Here is a 21,732-nt window from a genome sequence, read left to right as displayed (position 1 = left end):
GTCTTATACTTCATGGACTTTTCACTTGGCCATGAGGAAGAGACCCTGTCAACTGTGGCTTCCACTTCTCACGGTCGCCTCTCCCTCCTGCGGGAACTTTGGACTCTGACAGAAGCCGACTGGCTAGCCGGGTCTCTGCACGTGCGATGAGGAGACGCAGTGAAGGATGTGTGGTTCTCTGTATTGCGGGCTCGTCGGTGCCAGTTTGGAGTGTGGCATTATTCTTTGGGCTGGCATAGCCTTGTCTGGGAGGAACAACAAAACTGTGGAGAAATTGCTGACTAAAAAAAAACTTCCAAATAACTTAATTTGGCTAAAACAGACTTTCAAAAATGTAAGCACTGCCAAGGGCTTTTTCTTGCTGACTCGTAGACATACACCAAGTGCAGTGGTGTTTTCTAATGCACTATAGTTAAGCCTGTGCAGCAAAAGTCATTCGGTGTGAAAGTAATTATTACAACTTGCATCTATCATCTAAAATTAAAGATAAAATGTGTAGAAAATGAAAACATGCATAGAAATAGGTAAAGGAGGAAAAAAATCCCAAGAATGTCACATCATTCAGCCAAGGAGGGAGCAGAATATTTCTGTGTTGTTCTGGCTGTTTTGTTTTGGGGCGCCCAGCTGGTTAGATGAGCCGTTAAGAATATTTCATAGTTATGTTCCAACGCTCTAATCTCTCTAGACAAGGTTCATATTTGAGTGGGTTACTTATTCTCCCTTTGTTGACTAAGTCAATAATCAGAATCAGCAGTTTTGGGGTCAGGTGGGCAGGGATCAGCGGCCTGGCCTGGGGGAAGTGGGTATAAAAGCCTCAGGCTTGCAGCGACCCGCACAGAGGCCTGTGGTTCTTGCCGGGATGGCTGCCCTCCGTCTCCTGCTCCTCTGCCTGGCGGGACTGGTGTTCGTGGCAGAGGCCGGGCCTGCGGTGAGTGTCTGAGCCCCTTGCGTGCATCTCCCATGTGCACTAGATGAAGAAGCCACTGCCTCCAGCTTCACCATCGGCTTTTGTTCCTAGGACCAGGGTACCGGAATCTATTTTTAAACATTATTGATTCCAACTTCAAAAAGGATGGAGCTCTGCAGAGCTCACTGAACTGGGGCTTGGTTTCTGGGCACTCTCCTCTCCAGCTCCGGTGCATTGGGGCTGCCATGCCTGGTGCCTCAGTTTCCCCAGGCAGGCGGTAGAAAGACAGACAGGGTGTTCATGAAGCTATTAGTATTGAATGTTTAGAAACACATCCTCTTATAAAGTGTTTTCCCTTTAGCTAATCTAAATGCATGTATTGGTTAATCTGTGAAAGGCTTGGAGACAGCGTTCTAGTCAGATATGTAGTTCTTAAGTCCTGAGGAAGAATGAGCTAATACTATCCAATCATGAGGTAGCCGGACACTAATCTGCAACTGGTAAGAGGGATTTACTGCAGCAGCAACTGGCTAAAATGCTCTCAGGGAAAACGGCTTGGCTCGATGGCACATGACATCTTTTCAGTAATTCCACTCAAACGACGAGGCTTAACAAAGCACCTGTGCTGAGGGGCCTGCGTGCGCCCCTAAAATGCATCATGCACGCCGCCACCTAACTGCAGCGGGTCTGGCGGCAGACACCGTCCTTGCTTTGGATGGTCTGTGTTCCACTGTCACACGTGTGCTGCTGGAATGGCATCAGCATGTACCTCCTGCCTCCTTCCAGATTCCCAGCACCAGGAGGAACAGACCCTCTCGTTCCTGACAGTTCTGCTGACTTCTCACTTGTCCCCTCCATGCCCAGGGCGAGTCCAAGTGTCCCCTGATGGTCAAGGTCCTAGATGCCGTCCGAGGCAGCCCTGCTGTCAACGTAGCCGTGAAGGTGTTCAAGAAGGCTGCTGACGGGGCCTGGGAGCCCTTCGCCACGGGGTAAGCTGCCTAGACACCCAGACGTGGGCTTTGGTTTATCTTCCCATTCGCCTGCCACAGGTTGGAGAGGGGGGATCACATCATTCGCTTAAGAATCTACAAACAGCCCTAACTGGTTTGGCTCAGTGGATAGAGCGTCGGCCTGCGGACTCAAGGGTCCCAGGTTCGATTCCGGTCAAGGGCATGTACCTCGGTTTCGGGCACATCCCCAGTGGGGGGTGTGCAGGAGGGAGCTGATCGATGTTTCTCTCTCATCAATATTTCTGGCTCTCTATCTCTCTCCCTTCCTCTCTGTAAAAATCAATAAAATATATGTTTTTTTAAAAAAAAAGAAAAAGAATCTACAAACAGATTGACAATTCAGGCAGAGGTCAACAGGCCCTGAGAAGGATGCCCTCCCTGGCTTTGCGTAGCTGGGAGTGAGCAGGAGCCTGAGCAGCACTTAGGGCCGACAGTGGGAAGGAGGAGCCCACCACCTGCTCCACCCAGCGGTGGTTCACCCCCCTTAGGGGCACAGATCACTTTAAGAAGGTGATGAAAATGAGGGTCTCCGTGCCAGGAAAATTCACATATACACACACACGTGCAAAAGTGCACATGGAACTTCAGGGGTTTCCTTGGTGCCCGGACATAACTCCAGCTGAGTCCTTGTCCTGGAATAGCAGGCAAGACATACAATGCGTGTTTGTTTATTAATGAAGAAAGGAACCGAGGGGCAGGGTGACCAGGCACCTGTCTGTACCTTACTGGATCACCTAGAACCCAGGGCCTTCGCTAGCAAAGAAGCTCGCTAGCGCCTGCTCCTCAAGGCTGGGGGTTGTCCGGCTCAGTAAGAAAGGGCCCAGGAAAGAGAGAGAGAGAGAGAGAGAGAGAGAGACAGAGAGAGAGAGACGTCATGCAAAGCCCAGCCATAGGCCAGGGGCAAAATGACCTTCACTAACCGCTTCACAATTGTTAGGGAGTTTTTCCACCTCCATCGGCAAGGCTTTTTTTTAAGTGCATATTCGTGAACCTACATCAGCTAATTGAAAGAAAGGACCCTCCCAAGAAAGTAATCCTGCTAAGTGTTTCTGTCTCCAGGGAGACAAGTTCCTGTGGGTCTTAAATGAATCCAAGGACCACATTATGATTCTTTACCCATCACTGGCAAGGCCATTTTCTTTGGTGTGGTTCCAATTGAGTTTTTATTTCTTAATTCATTTACATTTATTTAAAAAAATGCCAAGCATGATGTAGAAAGCAGTTAAGAGAGTATTCTAAGCAAGAGATAGAATGGATATTCAGATGTCTGTGTGAATCTTTTTTCTTATGACAAGACAAAAAAAGGGGGGGGATACTGAAAGATTTACTTCCTGGAAATAAAGAATGGTGGGTGGGCAAAGGTCAGAGGCAATAAAGATACTTTCCATTTTATCTGTCTTAGTTTTTGCAAAATGATGGACAACAACAGCTATTGAGCTAGAACTTGTATGGAAATAGAGGTTGCCTAACTTTAAAAAGAGTTAAAAGGAGTTGCTAGTATTTGTTATTGGCAAAGAGTTACCAAAGAGATTACATGTATAAACACTGGAAAAGTCAGATACAGGTTTCTCGTTGTATTTTGGGGTTCCACTATGTGTACAAATGATGCCACCTCTAAAGACCCCCACATCACGAGTGGGACCCTGGTGTCACGGGGAACGGGAGTGAGAGTGACTTAGGGCCACTTGGTTGTCACGAAGCTTTACCCAAACACCAACCCTGAATGGTGACGACTCTTTTTCAGGTGAAACATTATACTTCTATCTTGTTCTCCTGAGAGGAAAACACCTCTGATGAGCTTTTAGAAACATTTCTGACAAATTTCCTGTCAGTGAATTTCGACAGTAGAATCTTCCCTATCCTGACCTGGTTGAGAAAATAGATGTTCACATACACAGACTGCTCGTGTGTGTGTGTGTGTGTATGTGTGTGTGTGTGAGTATGAGAGTGTGAGTGTGTGTGTGTGTGTGTGTGTATGTGTGTGTGAGTATGAGAGTGTGTGTGAGTATGAGAGTGTGAGTGTGTGTGTGTGTGTGTGTGTGTGTATGTGTGGTGTCACCTTGCCCTTAAAGCCTAACTTAGCCTGGACCCTTGCCCCTTTTAGGAAAACCAGTGAATTCGGAGAGCTCCATGGGCTCACAACTCCTGAGAAGTTTGTGGAAGGGATATACAAAGTGGAATTAGACACCAAAGCCTACTGGAAGGAGCTGGGCATCTCCCCGTTCCATGAATATGCAGAGGTGAGTGTGCAGACACTGGAGTTGCTTTTGATTTTGATTTCGAGGTTGTTGTTTCTAATCCCTGGAAATGCACATTTTGCACTGTCTGACCCCTGGAAATGCATACCAGAAAAGGCATTGACATGTCCCAGGTTCCCTTTCTCATTTCTACAACCAGAAATCCACAAACCCTGAAAAGCAAACTTTCTCACTGAGTTAGGTGAAAACTCATTTAGTGACATGACCTGAACTTACGCAATGCTCTTTATAGTCTTCATTCATTCTACCGAATATGAATACTTGTTTGTTTGCTGGAGAAATATTAATATGTTGAATGATTGGGCAGCCCTCCAGGTCACTTAGGCTGTTATGTAACAAAAGATAGATGTATTATTTTACTTCTCTAAAACCTGGAACATTCTTCATTCCAAAACACATCTGGAACCCAGAGGTTTGGATAAGTGTTTTGGGACAATGCACTAAGAGATGGTGAATTCAAAATAATAACAGCAACACAATAGAAAACATTCATCAAGCATCTGCTGTATTTTCTGTATTTGACCTATTTAACCTTCATAAACCATCCACTGGAGTCAGTCCTATTTTTATGCCCATTGTACAGATGAAGAAAACAAGGCTCAGGGAAGTTAATTAAATTGTCAAAAGTCACAGGGCTGGTAAGGGGAGAAACAGTAATAGTATTTACCAACAGGGCCCACGCTGAATTTAGACTCAGGTGTGCCTCGGCTTTCTTCCTATGAGAAGCCAAGCTAATAAGAATAAGAAGAGGAATACCACATTTGTAACCCCGGGGACACACTCTAGTCCTCTACTTAGGAGGTACTAGGAACCTCAGAGTTATCCATGGGCCCATCTCTCTGCCTCTCCCTCGTCTGCAACCTCTTAAGTCATTGAAAACAGACGGCTGCCGTGGAAATAGAATCCACACATGGTGCTCAGAGTTAAAGATCAACTAATGCACCAAAATTAGCTCGGCATGAAAGGGAACCATTCTCTCTGGCTTAGTCATGGATGAGACTTTCTAAAGACATACAAGGCTTCTCTTAGTAGACAGTGTTGCCAGGGAAACTAGGGGCTTGTTTGACAACCGGGACCCACGAGTGAGGAAGGTAACCCCGTCTGCCAAGAAGCATGTCTCTGGCTACTTCTCAGCCAGGCAGCAAGCCCCGGCACTGGTCGCAGTCGGGTGCAGGTTTAGATGGTGCCCACCACAGACACATGTCCCTAGAGTCTCGGGCCCTATCCTGGAGCACCGGATCCGCCTCCCTGCGACCCTTGTCTGCCCTAGATCTCAGCCTCATGGTTCCGTGCTACTCACGACGTTGCTTCTATTCATTAGACCACTCTTCGCCCTTTTAGTATTCAACCAACACTTAAAAATAAAAACCTATGCGTTCAGCACTCTGCTCGGTGCTAGAGATGCAAACGAGAAAACACATCTCTGCCCTTGGAACACGTGAGGCAGGACCATGAGCCCCTTGGATCCTGAATGGATATGGGGAACGAGAGAGCGAGTAGTCACGCGTGAGCCGGGAGTTCCTTTCCCGCCAGCTCCTTCGGATAAAGACCTCCCCGAACACCGCTGTCCTTCAGTGCGGGCCACCTCCCCTTGGCCAACCCCAGGGGCCTTCTTAGACGGGAAAGATAGGAATTTCCTTCGGAGCTATTTGTCCTCTTCATTTCATGGAATTCTGAGCACAAATTATGCCCTTTACAATTTTTAGAAAGAATTAAATGGGAATGGAGGCCAATGTCACTCTAAGAGAGAAGACGTTTGCCTACCTGGGATGGGGGGTAGGGAGCCAAGGATGTGGGCTAGAAGGGGTCAATGGGGAAGTAAGGGGACATCTGTAATACTTTCAACAATAAAGGTTTTTTTTTAATAAAAAATAAAAGTTGATGTACAAACAGCCCCCCACAAAAAAAAAAAAAAAAAACACAAGTTTTTCTAATTTGATTCCAGACACTTGGCCTTCAGGGACTGCCCTTTCTCCTTCAGAGAGAGTCTTAGTGACTCTCACCCCCCTTCCCCCGATGCTATTTTTGGTTTTGATGTGGTTCAATCAGACCTTTATTTTCTCCTGTCCCCAAGTAATCAAGATTTCCTTTCTCCACATTTGGAACAAAGCGTGCTTTTCCAGGGTGTGTCCAAAGCTCAATCCAGGGCCTGTGCACGAAATAAATAAAACAAAACACCTCCTCGCCGTCCTCTGTCTCCTGAACCCAAATTCTCGCCCTTCGCCTCAGTCCAGGCCCCGACCTGCCCCAGCACCGGGGTCTCCGCTGCCCCCAGGTGTGCCCAGCACGTGACTGCCCTGATTGGCACTTGGCCCGAGTAGGAAGCCTCCACGTGACCGCCCTCCCCGGCTGGCTCGCCAGCAGAGCCCCGCGCTGCTCTCACCCCACGTGTCACTGCTGGTGTCTCACGTGAAACACACACCGACGTCCCCAGCGCCCGCAGAGGAGTCCCGGGAGAGGCCTCTGCGCTGGGCCCGGAGCCCTCACCGCTAGTCTGGGTCCGGTGCGCGCACCTGGAGCGAGCACCCCGGTCAGAGCCGGGCGCCTACCTGTGAGCCGAGAGGGTCCCGGTCCAGCCCGTCCTCCAGGCCTCGGCCGCCGAGCGCCTCCCTGCATTCTCTCCCCTCCTCTTCCCAAAGCCGGGCGGGAGAGCCGCTGGGCATTCTGGGAGAGCCGCTGGGCATTCTGGGAGAGCCGCTGGGCACTCTGGGAGAGCCGCTGGGCATTCTGGGATTGCCTCCGGCGGCAGGGCCGCGTGACTGTCAGCTAAATTTGCATAAGAAGCAGCTGCTCAGCCCGCAGCTGAGGGGGCGTCCTCGGAGGGCCGCACAGACCCCGCGCTGAGCGTGAGGACGTACTGGGACGTTTGCTTCTGCTCCCGGAAACCCTGGTGCCTGGAAGTCCTTGTCCACGTGGGCGCTGGGCCCGCGGCCGGGGCTGCTGGAAACCGGTGCCTGTTCTCTCCCGCAGGTGGTGTTCACGGCCAACGACTCGGGCCCGCGGCGCTACACGATCGCGGCGCTGCTCAGCCCCTACTCCTACTCCACCACCGCCCTGGTGGGCGCCCCGTAGGGTGAGGCGCCTCCCGTCCGTCCGTCCATCCGTCCAACCGTCCGTCCCGTCCGCCCGAAGGGGAAGAGCAGGGCCGGCCCGCCCCGTTTTTACTACAGCGGTGTTCTCACTTCACAAGCTATGCTAGCAACCCAGGCAGAGACAATAAACGTTCTTATTAAAGCACTTCTCCTTCCGGTGGGACTTGTGTTTTTTATTTCCTTACTGTACTCTAAAAAATTCCAAATTCTACAGAGAAGCACAGGAACCCAAAAAAGTCTCTGGCTGAACTCAGGGATACCTATGTTTCCTCTTTCTTTTTCTTTCTTTTGTTCTTTTCCTGTGTTTTTTTAAATCTTCATTGTGAAAGTATTACATAGCCCGCCCCCTCCCCATTGACCTCTTCTAACCTATCCCCCCTCCTCCCCCCACACCCCCACCTGCTCCAGGCCTTCACCACCCTGTTGTCTGTGCCCGGGGGTTGTGCATATATGCAGACAAGGTCTTTGCTTGATCTCTTCCCACCCACCCACCCTCCCCCGCCTTTCCCTCTGAGGTTCCACAGTCTGCTCCACGCTCCCATGTCTCTGGATCTATTTTGTTCATCAGTTTATTGCCTTTCAAGCTAAGCCCATACACAGCATGGTCAGCAGCCATCAAAGCTCGCATTCGGAAAATGAGAGGGCTGTGCTCTCCTGCAGCCGTGGGTGAGCAGCAAAAGACACATTCTCAGGGCCTGCTGTTCACTCGGTGCTTTCCCTTCGAGTGTGTCCTGGTTTCAGGAATAGCTCAGCCCCACCCGGACAGACCAGCAGCGACGGGAGCCCTCTGGGCCACTCAGACCAGCTGCACCCTCCTCCCCGGCACTAAGGGATGCTCAGAGCGCCCTCTCTACCCCTCCACTCCGGCGGGCCCAGATCCGTGTACTGAGAGGTGACTATAGAGGCCTATTCCGTGCTCTGCACGTAGGGAGTAAGATCAGTGCTTGCTTTCAAAAAGCTCCCATTCTTTTGTGAAAGTAACTGTGTCAACAGGATCTGGCAGAGTCTGTGGCACAGCAGGGATAGGAGAGGGAGCAGCAAGCGGCATGAAGAAGTCGGACTCTGAATAAATGTCATTTCCCCTGGATGCTGGTGGGTTTTCAGGTGGAAAAGCAAGGAGGTGCTCCAGGTAGAGAACAGAGATTGCAAGGCAAGGCCCTGGGAAATATGGTGGTAAGTTGAGGCGATAGATAGGGATTCAGAATACTGAAGTGTAGGGGGGATTGGGGTGGGCAAGGTGATTCTGCTCTAACAGCCCTACATCGCTGTGGCTCCACAAACACCAAGTTCACTCCTCACGCAGGCTGGGTCCCAGCAGAGGTGCTCGGTCCGTGACTCTCAGAGTGGCTTTCCTCCAGTGGTGACTCAGGCCCCGTTTGGTTTACTCTGTGGCTTAAAGGGATTTGAATTTGTGCACAATCTCTAGCCAGGATGCGGCAGGAAAACTTGGGTCAGACCCCAGGCTTAGGCCTAAATGTTCATAAACAAAACAATCTTTCCATTTTCCTCCAAATTCACATCTAAAGTCCCCTAATCCGCAGACGGGAAGGAAGAAGACAGTGTATGCATTTAGCCCCTCTTGCTGAAGCGTCACAGGGGACTCCCGGTGACATTTCACTCGCCAGAAATAGTTGTGTGTTCTGGTTTCAGATGCACTGAGCCATGGGGTCCCTGGCTGGGAGTCACTTCTCCAAACAGCCCCACATCCTGGGAAAAAGCACTGATGTGTGTTGGTCCACAGCATCTCCACCACCGCAGGGCTGAGAGTGGAGGGAAATGAGCTGGGGAGGGGAGGGGGGTTGGAGAGGGGGGTGGGGGGCAGGGGGGCTTTTCCTGCCCCTGTTAGAGCTACAACATGGATTCCTGGATGGGAGCCTTGTCAGTGGTCATCCCCCATCACGTCTCCTGCCTCCTCTCCAGCCAGGATGCAGCAGGCCCCAGGCTTAGGCCTAAACGTACATAAACAGAACAATTTTCCCTTTTCCTCCAAGTTCACATCTAAAGTCTTGCTGTGCTCCAGCCAGCTGCGGAGAGAGAGTAAGACATTTCAAACGAGTGGGATGTGGTTTCAGACTCTTTAACATGAACCGAGCTTTCAAATATAAGGGAGCAAAGTCAGTGCCTCTGGTTCTGCTGGGCGAGGTCAGCAGGCCCTTCCTTCTTCCATGTACATTGAGTGAGTGCCTATCCAGTGGCCATTTTTGTAAATTAAATGATCAAGTAATGGCAATTTCATAAGATTTCATCTAATACCTACCGTGATTATATTGGTCTCTGACCTGCCTGTTTATAAAATGCTACTTTTCCATGTGGCTGCTATTACATCGCTATGGATTTTTATTGCCCAAGCAGTTTGAAAACATGAAACTTTCATTTACACATGTGTCAGAATTGACTTTAACTTCCCAACCTCCACTTCCTGTTGCTATCAGCAAACTTAATTGTTGTCCATTGAAATCAACTCAGTTTGCGTTCCTGTTTAATGCCCGGCCTTCCCCTCCTTCCTGCCTCTCATCCGCCCTCTGCAAGCTGTGCAGTAGCATCTTGGCACCAAATGAAATGTGCTTTCTGCTTCCTGCTGGTTCTCGGTCCAGGCTGCTGCCACTGAAACGCTCCTTTTCTCCTTTGTCCTTTGTTGTTATGTGTTTGTATCCTGGCTTATGCCCTTTCGTGGCCACTGTTATGGGTTGAGTTGTGTCCCCTAAAGATATTTTGAAATCCCAACACGTCATACCTGTGATTGTGACATTATTTGGAAAGTGTCTTAGCGGATGTAGTTAGTGAACATGAGGTCGTGCGGGTGGGCTCTACTCCCAGAGGACTGGGTCCTCAAAGTGGGAAAAGGCAGACACAGACACAGGGAGAAGGCCACGTGATCGAAGAGGCAGAGGACGCAGCAATGAGCCAAGAACATCAAAATGGACAGAAGGACACCCCCCTACAAGTTTCAGAAGGAGTGTGGCTCTGCTGACACCTTGATTTTGAATTTCCAGAACAGCAAGACAATAAATTGCTGTTACTCTAAGCCACCTAACATGTGGTACTTGCAGCCCTGGGAAACTAATAAACCTCTTATGGGAGTCTTCAACATTTAATCCTGGGTTTGTATCTTCGCCATTCTGAATGTCAAGTTCACATTTAATATTTATTTGTATTCCTTTTTTTTTACTTAGCAATGCTGAAGATATTGTCTTATGTTTATTGGCCAATTGAACCTCTTTTAGGAACAACATGTCTACATCATTTAGCCATATTCTACAGGGTTTGTTTTTTTTATTTAATACTAGAGGCCTGATGCACAAAATTCGTGCAAGGGGCTCAGCCCTTGAAGCCACTCGCAGCTCCTCACAGCCTCGGCCAGCCCTCACAGCCCTGACAACCTTCTGGACTGTCGTTCTGCTGTTTGGTCTAATTAGCATATTAGCTCTTTATTATATAGGATTCTAATCTTACAGATATCACAAGTTGTACTTGAAAAGTAGATGTGACCGATGGAGGAATAGTTAAGCTGTAGAAAACTACATCAGCCAAGATACCTCGGTGAAGGTTAGTGTGATCATTCCAAAACAGAGGGTAGGAACTAGGTTGTAAGAAGCTGAAAGTCAAAAAATCATGGGCGTGGAGGGGGGGGAATTTGGGATGGCTACTTTAGGTTCAGGCTGCAGAATCAGTGAGTGCTGGGTTTGGGAGGCTTTGGGGGATAAGAAAGCTGAGATACAGAAAGTGAAGGATTTGCCAAAAGCCACGCGGAAAGAGTTGGAAAGCCCCGAGAGGCAGAGGGTAAACAGATTGTCACAGGAGTCTGTCACTGGGCTCCCGGTTGATCTGGACAGTGAGGAACTGCTCGCTAAAGCCTTGCAATAGTGATGGATGCCAATAAGGAGATCCTGCCAATAACACTAGCGGCCTTCGTGGCCCCCAGTCAGCCCTACTCTCTTTGCCCGGAAGATAAATATGTTAATTAATCCCATTCAAGGCCTTTCACACTAATCAGAAACAGAGGCATCACTGCCTTCCGCACAGCCAGAGGGATCTTCATCATGTTTTATCCATTTCCCAGGACCTCAGGAGAAGAGTGTGGCTAAAAATGTCACCCTGTGATGGAGGGATAAGTCAGAGAAGAGCTGTGAGGATGAGTGCTGTTTCAGCTTGGGGAGGCCATGGTACCCACGGTCAAACGCAAGTCTAGGGGTTGCTGTGATGGTCTTTTCAGACATTAACACTTCCCCCCAGCTCTGTTGAGATGTAAATGACATAAAAATCAAACCAGTTTTCAACCTCATACCTTGGAACTTGGCATTGTGTATACACAGATGGGCAGGACACAAAACTCACTAATACCAAAATTCCTCCTGCTATTTGGATACACCTGTTAAATAATGAAATCTGGAGCATTTATGCCTTAAGTTGTATTCTGTCCACAGAGGTAGCCCTTCCTGGGGATTTTTATTTCTCACCCAAACCCTCAGTTTTTGTTTTTAATGTATTTTTGTTGATTTCAGGGAGGAAGGAAGAGGGAAAGAGAGATAGAAACATCAATGATGAGAGAGATGTCTCCTGCACACACCACCTCCCCCACCCCCGCCCCCAACTAGGGATCAAGCCTGCAACCCAGACATGTGCCCTCCTGACCTGGAATCGAACCATGACCTCCTGGTTCATAGGTCGATGTTCAACCACTGACCACAGCAGCCGGGCCAAACTCTCCGTTTTACAGCCTATTCCTTCCTTTTACTTCACAGTTCAGAGAACACCCCCTCCCTCAGCACCATTACTTCTTACTGCCTTTCAACACGGAAATAAGCTTAGAACCAATTCCCTTTCCCCGGCTCTCCATTCTCTGTGGGTTAGAACTGCCCAGTTCATGTAAAGCCAAGGCAGATAGATGGTCATCCATCCCTGGCAATCAATGCAGACGCCGGAGGTCTGTTCCAGAGCCACTGTCAGCAGCGAGGAGAGAGGGTGACAGGCAGGCTGCTCAAATAACCACTTGAGTTGGGGAGCTTCCCTGCTCAGCAGCCCCCCACTGGCTGTCGCTCCACGGATGTCACTCCTCAGAGGCCAGAGGTTGTGAGCTGGGCCTAACACTCGATGTAGAGATAGATGCAGGGTGGCTTATGGAGAGCCCTCCGAGGCTGGGATGATGAGGACGCACGCTGGCTGAAGGCACTCTACTCCACTGCCTCCCCTCGGCGTGTGCTCTTGGGAAGCATGTTGGAATAAACCTCCGAGCATCTGGGAGACGGTGTCCAGCACACAGCAGAGCTCAGTCAATGCTTTCTCAACGGACGGTGATGGGGGCTCTGAACAGGCGAGGACTTCTCCTCTGAGCCCTGGCCAGCCCTTGGGTTCACTGGGAGGTGTTCCCTCACACAGACGCTGAGACCTGGCACCAGGACCCCCAGCAGACAGGAACCGGGCCCGTGGTTGGGAAGCACGGGGAGCCTGCCAGCTCCGGGAATAACGTCCCCATGTTCAGTGCCAGCTTCTGGGCCCTAGCGCTGACTTCAAGACCTGAGTCACTGAGGACATTTAAAAATAGAGTCTATTAAAATGGCCTGAGATCAACCAAAGGACTTGTATGCATGCATATACGCCCAACCGATGGGCACAGACACCAGGGGGGTGAGGGCATGAGTATGCACTCTATTGTCTCAGAGAAAAGCAATTAAAACAAACAAACAAAAAACATAAAAACAGAAGCCATACTCTAAGGCAGTGGTTCTCAACCTTCTGGCCCTTTAAATACTGTTCCTCATCTTGTGACCCAACCATAAAATTATTTTTGTTGCTACTTCATAACTGAAATGTTGCTACTGTTACGAATCATAATGTAAATATCTGATATGCAGGATGGTCGTAGGCAACCCCGTGAAAGGGTTGTTCGACCGCCAAAGGGGTCGCGACCCACAGATTGAGAACCGCTGCTCTAAGGGTTACAACAGAAAAAGCTTCATTTAACAAAGACATGAACTCCCATTCAGAATGCCCGATAAGGGGTTAATTTCCAAAATATACAGGGAACTCATACAATTTCACAAAAGAAAGGCAAACAATCCAATTAAAAAATGGGCATAGGACCTAAATAAACACTTCTCCAAAGTGGACATACAGAAGGCCAAGAGACATGAAAACATGCGCAAAGTCACTAATCATCCGAGAGATGCAAATCAAAACGCAAATCAAAACGACGATGAGATACCGTCTCACACCTGTCAGAATGGCTATTATCAACAAATCAACAAACGACAAGTGCTGGAGAGGATGCGGAGAAAAAGGAACCCTCGTGCACTGCTGGTGGGAATGCAGACTGGTGCAGCCACCGTGGAGAACAGTATAAAGTTTTCTCAAAAAGTTAAAAATAGAACTCCTATTTGACCCAGTGATCCCACTTCTAGGAATATATCCTAAGAAATCTGGAAACACCCATCAGAAAGGATATATGCAACCCTATGTTCATAGCAACACAATTCACAATAGCTGATAATTGGAAACAGCCTAAGTGCCCATCAGCAGATGAGTGGATTAAAAAACTGTAGTACAGCTACACGATGGAATACTACGCTGCAGTAAAAAAGAAAGAACTCTTACCATTTGCAACAGCATGGATGGATCTGGAGAGCATTATGCTAAGCAAAATAAGCCAATCACGGAAAGATACGTATCACATGATCTCACTCATATGTGGAATCTAATGAACAAAATAAACTGATGAGCAAAATAGATCCAGAGACATAGAAGCATGGAACAGACTTTTGAACCTCAGAGGGACGGTGGGGGAGGGTGGGAAGAGATCAACCAAAGAACTTGTCTGCATATATGCATAACCCATGGGCACAGACAATAGGATTGAGAAGGCCTGGGGCGGGGAGAGGGGCAGGCTAGAAGAGATTGATGGGGAAAAAGGGGGTATTACTTTCAACAACAAATATTTTTTTTAATTAAAAATAAATAACCAATTTTAAAATATTAAAAAAAGAAGTGCCAGCTGAAGGTGAAATAGAAATGGTTCTTGCCCTCAAAGTCACCTCACCCCACTCAGGCGACCTTGATGTTTGAACAAGATTGATTATAGTTTGTAACTTTGACCGACATCATCAAAATTGATTTTAATGAGGTCAAAATTCTTTCGAAAAGGGAAATGTAGTGTCTCAACGAGGGCCCTTTTGGTTTAAGATCGCGTGCTCCGTCCAGCTAACTGGAATGGCCAAGGGTTCCGTTAAGGGTGTGTACAGATCTCACGGGACCTGAAGGGCAGGGACACGCTGGGCTCCCCGGAGCTGGGCCCGGAGAGCCGGCAGGAACTGAAGTCACGGCCTCTCTCTCTGTCTCTGGGCTGCTTGATCCTCCAGGGGAGTCCTCTCATTCTCTTTGCAGATTCTCTGCTCACTGAACCGTAAGGGAGGGAGCCTGGGTTTAGCTCCTCCCCGCCCCAACCCCAGAAGGTAACCCCCTCAGTCCCAATCCCTCCATGTTGCTGAGAATCTGGCCAGCTTCGGGGGCCCACTCTGTGCTCTCTCCGGCCGACCCCTGTGGCCAGGGAGGCCGGGGTTTTCGGGAAGGACCACGGGCAGAGGGTGGTCATTACCTTCCCACGTCAACAATACAAAGTAAACTATGGGTAAAAAAAAAAAAAAAAAAAGGCACAGTAAAAACATGCACACACGGGATTAGGGACGTTTACATGATTCAGCAAGACAGTGAGCACAGGAATTGTTTCCTTTCTGCTTGCTGAAGGTCATCAGTAGGGAATGAAGAACAAACGCACTAAACATTGGCTCTCTTTTGTCCAAACAGTGTAAAATTTTGTTTAAAATGGACATTAGGGTTCGTTTAAAATTTAATTTGAAACACTGACAAGGCTCCAGTTGCTAACTACTACCCCCCCCCCCCACACACACACACACACACCCCTACACACCTCCCCCACCAAGGCCACCATTTGCATTCGTTTCTGGTTTGGCCTGCTAGTCACTCTTTGGTAAAAAAGAAGCAAATACACGTTTTCATTTCCACTTCTTTCATTCACAAGAAGCAGCACGTTATGTAGTGTGTGAACCTTATTTCCCCACAGGACAGCATTAGCCTGGAAGCTAACGGGAGCATGGAACTCATGCCTCCTTCCGACATGGCTCTGGAGGGCTCCCCATAGTGTGGGGGTGAACAGAGCCTATTCAGCCGGCTCCCCTGGACACACTCAGGAGCTTCCATTTGTTGCTCCTGCAAACAAAGCCTCCATGAATAAACGGGTTCCCATGTTGCTTGAGATCTGTAGAGACGTGTCTTTAGGGTAGAAGCCGAAGGAAGGATTTCTGGGACAGAGCATACTGCTTGGGTCATCTTGTTGACTACTGCTCAATTCCTCCCTTGGGATGAGCACTTGAGCTGTGCAACCTCACCGAGAGTCCCGGTGAAATTCTGGGGTTTTTGCTAATCTGATAGGCCAGAATGGGTACTTCGATGTAATTTTAACCTGTATGTCTCTCATTGTGAGTGGAGCTGTCATCTTTCATACAGGACTCTTTGCCTCTTTTTAAAAATATATATTTTATTGATTTCAGAGAGGAAGGGAGAGAGATAGAAACATCAATGATGAGAGAGAATTATTAATCAGCTGCCTCCTGCACACCTCGCATTGGGGATGGAGCCTGCAACCCGGGCATGTGCCCTGACCAGGAATCAGACCGTGAACCTCCTGGTTCATAGGTCGACGCTCAACCACTGAGCCACACTGCTGGCTGGGCTCTTTGCTTCTTTTTAAATTAAATGTTTCCATTTGAAGTAAACTCACCTGCTGTTGTAAGAAATAATCCAGAGATCCCCGTACCTTTCCCCAGCCCCCCTCCCCAAGATAACATCGTACAACGTTATAGTGCGATGTCACACCCACCATAGGGACAGCAATAGGCAGCATACAGCACAGTTCCTTACCTTTCTTTCCATGGGACCTTTTTCATGTGGAAAACATAAGCACAACAACAATGAAAAACCCAGATAACCCCAAAAAAGTTCCCAAGAGAAAATAATTACACCATCACACAAAGTCTTCAGAATATTATATTTCATAAAAGACAATGATAAAAAAGTACAAACATTTCCATGAGCAGCAAAAAAAAAAAAAAAAAAAAAAAAAATACAAGAAATGACTAGCATTTAATTCAGTGCATTTTATGTAAAAGCCTTTCGGATCTTAATAAATAAGTGAGTCTTAAGTACACTTTCTCTTTCTGATAAACACTATGGCCATTTTAGTCCTCTCAACTGGCAAACTTGCAAATACAAGGCAATAAATCTTGAGTGCTAATGTGAAAAAAAGATACATAGAGAAATATAAGACAGACAAGCAAACACCAAATAAAACAACACAAACTCTGCTTTCTCTCATATGTAGCCTGCAAAAAGAGGGAGAATATTGTATTGATTTTTCCATTTTGTTTTAAAGTGGATATTAATCTCTTGGCTGGAAAAGAAGTATAAGCTAGTTTCTAATACGTAATTTTGTATTTACATAATATTGTAAGTAAGGTTTTCTTACTGAACACCTTTTCACAAAATACTAACAAAAATTTAATATTTTAAAAAATATTCGTTTAACCTTAACTTTGGCAAAATTTAAATGACTATCTTCACTATGACTTTGATATAATGTTACAGCAAATGTGAACACTTTTCCTTTTTCTACAAATAGACCCATTAGCCTGGCCAGTGTGGCTCCGTGGTTTGGTTGAGCATCGACCTATGAACCAGGAGGTCACAGTTCAATTATCGGTCAGAGCACATGCTGGGTTGCAGGCTGGATCCCCAGTAGGGGGCGTGTAGGAGGCAGCTGATCAATGATCCTCTCACATCATTGATGTTTCTCTCCCTCTTCCTTCCTCTCTCTGAAATCAATAAAAATATACCTTAAGAAAATAGGCCCATTAATCACTGTTACTTTCTCTAGTGGAAGGCACTGTATAACTTTCCCAGTAGTGCCAGAGGGACTTACAATAACTCTTATGTCCACATATGTATGCTTCTTGATTTTGAGATTAAGAAATACAATGATTAAGTTATCAGAGGGTGTCTTCATTTTAGAAAGGCTTACACTTGCCTGACTTGATTTGTTTAGAAATGAAGTAATGCTTTTTCCGTAGACATACCTAGCATCCCACCTGACAGAGTAGGTAAGAACACATGTTCACTAATACATCCACCAAACAAAAAGATTTACAATATATTTGTTAGTCTTGTGGAATAGATTTATTTTCCGATAATAAAGGTTAATTGGGCAAAACTCTGCCACTTTTATTGAAACATATAAATGATTACAGGCAAAAAGCAATTTTAAGTCTGCAGGGAAAAAGCACAGTAAAAACAAACAAAAGACAAAAAGCAAACTGGTAAGATGTTTTTCACAGAATGACATGCCATATTCAAAACTGAAAAAAGCAAAATATTCATGGCCCACAGCTAAAACAAAAATTACTATTAGACTTAATCCAAAAAAAATAAGGCAGATACTAGTAGAACTGAGTTCTCTTGAAATTATAAAATGTATATTAAAAAAAAACGACTCCAAAATTTGGGCAGCTCCACATTAAAAAAATATATGATTTCCTAATAAGGCTCCGAAACAGTCCTAGTTTCCCCAACTAAAGTATTTTTAATTATTTTATGGATTAATTATGTTCCTATGCCCCAACTATCTTGTTAGTGATCAACAAATGGTAACTTCCTAATTTACTTTCTTCCATTTCATTGAATTAAACAACTACATTGACTATGAGAGACAGAAAATGAACAGATAGACAAATTAAGAACACAATTACTTTCAGCAGTTTGATTATTCACTATTTTCAGTACAAACAAACAAAAAATTAGAGACAAATATTTTGGAAATATTTCTAAGAAAAAAATGTGGGAAAACTCTGTTTTGTATCATAACAGAGATCTATCAGTTTTCTAAAAGTACAAGAAATCCACTTATTTTGTGATTTGGTTAGTGGTCATTTGTGTTACCAATATTGCCTTAGAAAACGCCAACTTCAAAAGTTAAACTTACAACCTGAGATAAATACCATATTTCTATTTTAGGTGAACAATCTATGAGTCAACTGTTACCCACACATCTCTCAAATACAGATTTCTATTATTCATCATTGTTGTTAAAGATTCACTGTATAGATAAACGATTTTTTTGTTTTAAATTTGTGAAAATACCTTAAGATATTTAACGAATCTTTGGTTAACAATAATTGATAATTTTCAAAGTAAAAATACTGTTTGGTTTTGCCATAAAAACTTCATCCAAACTTAAGATAAAGTAATATACTTAATGTCAGGTAATAAGACCTGTTTTCTGAGACGTGCCTTATAACATCAACATATTTAGATAGCTGATGATGTGTTAGAATATAATTCTATTAAATTATGCTTTCAATGAGGAAATTTTAATAATGAACACCAGAAATGTAATTTCTTAAAAGTGAAAAAAAAATACAGTTTTAATGAAATTGGGCAAGATTAAAAAGAATCCCTTCCAAACTTGAATTCTATGAGTCTGAGAATTAAACTTAAAATTTATTTTCTACCTACTAAGCATTTATCTTCATAAAAATATAACATTTCATTTCTTATCTAATAGTATAATTCATTTGTATATTATAGGTACTATTGGGTTTTGCATATAACACATTCTTTTAAAAAATTGTTTTGATTTTTTTTTAACTAAAAAAATTTTTGGCTCCTCTGAACTAGAAATAATAAAAGTGCTATTCACTATTAACCAAAACAAACAAACACACACACACAACATTGGGAACATTTTTTGAGGCACAAAATCCCTGACACTTAACACCAGAGGTACATGAAAAGCATTTAACATGAGGAGGTCCTTGATCTCATGTCACACCATAACTTTTAAGATTTTTTCTTGGCATTAGTCATGCAATATGCACAAACATTACGGTTGTGATTTAGCAAAATCTGATGAGACTGCAAGCAAGGAAAAAAACAGGCCATCCTGGCAGGAAGAAAAGCGGCCTAAGCCGTTTCTTCTACCCTCAGGGCCCTAGGGAAGCTGACTTCTCCCCACACAGAGGCTGAAGGTCTAAAGCTCAACACTAGTGTAACAGCTTACTGTAGCCACTGGCTGTCAATTATTGACAGTTCCTTCATGTCACACAAGGGTTAGCCTTTGTTCAGTCTCATAAATGTACACTGTTTGTTCCATGCAAATAAAAAATGTTTATAAAAGCCCAATAAAGGCATAAGCCATTACATGCAACACACCTTATTGTTCAACAATTTCAACACATCAGTGTACATCCCTATGTACAAAACAGGTTTCCACAGAAATAAAGCATTCTCTTGAGTTAAATGATAGATTTCCGTATAAAAATGTCTTCCTTTGCAGGGCGCTCTTAACCTCCAGTCTTAGCGATGGCACCTGGTCTCTGGAGCGCTCGCTGGGGGGGTTGGGGGGACGGGTCTCGGGATGGGAGGAAGGAGGCTGCTGTAGGCAACCCCACACTGTGGTCACTGAGGACTGCCGGCTCCTCTGAGTAACGGGCCCGGGACACGTCCATCCACTGACCTCCTTCAAGAGCGCACCCTGAGTTTAGGATCAGCATCGCAGTCTAGGTTGCCATGACAGTGACTTCTTCAATAGTCTTCGATTGGAGCCAACTCTGGCGTGAGGTTCACGGAGATGTTTGTATACAGCCTGTCCACCAGGATGGTGGGCTCGTAGATTAAGTTGTTCAGCCCGTCGATGTACTGGCGCTCCTTCGAATACCTCAGCAGCTTGTATCTAGGGTGTTGGAGAGTAAAAAGGAAAAGTAACAGAAACATGTCCAAAATAAAGAAAAACCGACGGGGAAATGCTCAAGGTCATCCTTATGAATGAAAGCACTTAATGCTCTAGTCCCGTGGTCGGCAAACTGCGGCTCTCGAGCCACATGCGGCTCTTTGGCCCCTTGAGTGTAGCTCTTCCTAAGCCTTGGGAGTACCCTAATTAAGTTAATAACAATGTACCTACCTATATAGTTTAAGTTTAAAAAATTTGGCTCTCCAAAGAAATTTCAATCGTTGTACTGTTGATATTTGGCTCTGTTGACTAATGAGTTTGCCGACCACTGCTCTATACAATTGCTGGTTCTCAAACATAATGAAACACCTCTCTACACCATCGTTCTCAGTGAGCATTATTACAAGGCTTAAAATGCCACCTGAAAAAATGACTCTGCACCCTTATGACCTAGACACCCTTAAGGGGAAAAATGTGTTGTGCTTTTTGCCAAGAAAATCCTTCTTTAGTATAAAGTTAACTGGGCTTTAATAGAACATAAATATGTGTGTGTGTGCGGATATATGTATACTCTTCAAAACAAGCACAAAAATGCTTTACATCTGTATAAAAAATGACATCGACAGAAAATGCTCTTGGGGAGGTGTTTTGGGTGCGATGTGTATTTTAAAGCTTTCACACATTGAATAATTCTGGAACGTGGTCTCTGAAGATGATATTAAACTTACCGTCCTAAAAACTGGACTTCACCCCGATGATGGTGAGGAATGGATTTGTATTTTCCCAAGTCTCCCTCGGGCCTCGTTACATTATACCCAGCATAGTGAACCCTGCAATACCACACATGCAAATGAAACATAAAGAGAGAACATCTGATACAAACACTGATGATCTGAGTTCAATTTAAAATGCAAAAGAATGCTCGAATGGGGTGTTGTCAATAATCTCAGAAGGCCCTCTTGCACGTGGGGGGGGGGGGCGGGGGTTGGAGGGAGAAACACAAAGTAGGATTTAGGAATCTCAAAACTTCTCCAACCCAAAGCATCTTTTCTTGGGATAGCAAAGTGCAAGTTACCTAATACAAAGAACTAAACTGTTCGTACAGCCACATACCTGTTCCAAAGGTCATCGTCTTCTCCTCCCCACCCCCAGAAGGCGTTAGGAAAGCCGTTGATCTTCCTAAACTGCGCCACGGTCAGTCCACTTACACCACCAAAGAACCCTTTATATGGAAGACTAAAAACAAAGCAGAGCAGAGCATCCTAAAAATAAAACCAGGACAGGACGCCGCATGAAATCAAGCCTTCGGTCTTCTGTGTGCCTTGTGAAACAGACCGCTGCTTCCCAAGTAATGATGTTGATTCAATCATATTCTGGGAAATGGAAAGTGGCCCCAGATACAAAACACTTCTACATTTTAGTGAAACACACACACCTGAATGTGTTTGTTATGGAAAACATGTGTGGGAATTGACATTTGATATTTAGAATTGTTACTTTATCATACTCAAAACCCGGTGTTCAAAAATTATTTTTACAGCAAAGTGAACTTAATTAAATCCACCAAAAGCTGTTGATGGGAGGTTAGATGTTGCTAAGCTAATAAAATTTTCTACAGTAATAAAATGTAACTCTAAATGCATTATTTATTATATAGACCAGGACACATGTACAT

At 45.6% G+C, this 21,732-nt stretch overlaps 2 protein-coding genes across 2 annotated transcripts in view; one reads left to right on the top strand and one right to left on the bottom strand.

The window, feature by feature from the left end:
- The first annotated feature begins 822 nt into the window (after positions 1–822).
- Positions 823–7,412, top strand: TTR (transthyretin). Its single transcript, XM_070421634.1, has 4 exons — positions 823–928; positions 1,772–1,896; positions 4,022–4,157; positions 7,146–7,412. The coding sequence occupies exons 1-4, from the start codon at positions 860–862 to the stop codon at positions 7,245–7,247; spliced, it is 432 nt and encodes a 143-aa protein (XP_070277735.1). The 5' UTR covers positions 823–859; the 3' UTR covers positions 7,248–7,412.
- An 8,899-nt stretch (positions 7,413–16,311) lies between these two features.
- B4GALT6 (beta-1,4-galactosyltransferase 6) overlaps positions 16,312–21,732 on the bottom strand; it is a 55,371-nt gene continuing 49,950 nt past the window's right edge. The window contains exons 7-9 of the mRNA XM_070421225.1: positions 21,171–21,293; positions 20,786–20,887; positions 16,312–20,060 (exon numbers count right to left, since the gene is read on the bottom strand). Coding sequence (XP_070277326.1) covers positions 19,913–20,060; positions 20,786–20,887; positions 21,171–21,293 — 373 coding nt within the window. The 3' untranslated portion in view covers positions 16,312–19,912. The remainder of the gene's footprint in view (positions 20,061–20,785; positions 20,888–21,170; positions 21,294–21,732) is intronic.

Source organism: Myotis yumanensis, unplaced genomic scaffold (genome assembly GCF_028538775.1).
Source record: "Myotis yumanensis isolate MYYU_CA2020_CCGP unplaced genomic scaffold, mMyoYum1.0.hap1 SCAF_7, whole genome shotgun sequence".
NCBI lineage: Eukaryota > Metazoa > Chordata > Mammalia > Chiroptera > Vespertilionidae > Myotis > Myotis yumanensis.
Note: the sequence above shows the minus strand (reverse complement) of the source record. Positions and strands in the feature narration are given on the sequence as shown.

Excerpts from the sequence above, each read along its gene's own strand:
- TTR (XM_070421634.1), top strand. The coding sequence starts at position 860 with ATGGCTGCCCTCCGTCTCCTGCTCCTCTGCCTGGCGGGACTGGTGTTC. Across the intron at positions 1,897-4,021 it reads TGGGAGCCCTTCGCCACGGG|GAAAACCAGTGAATTCGGAG; the intron begins GTAAGCTGCCTA and ends TGCCCCTTTTAG. Across the intron at positions 4,158-7,145 it reads CGTTCCATGAATATGCAGAG|GTGGTGTTCACGGCCAACGA; the intron begins GTGAGTGTGCAG and ends TCTCTCCCGCAG.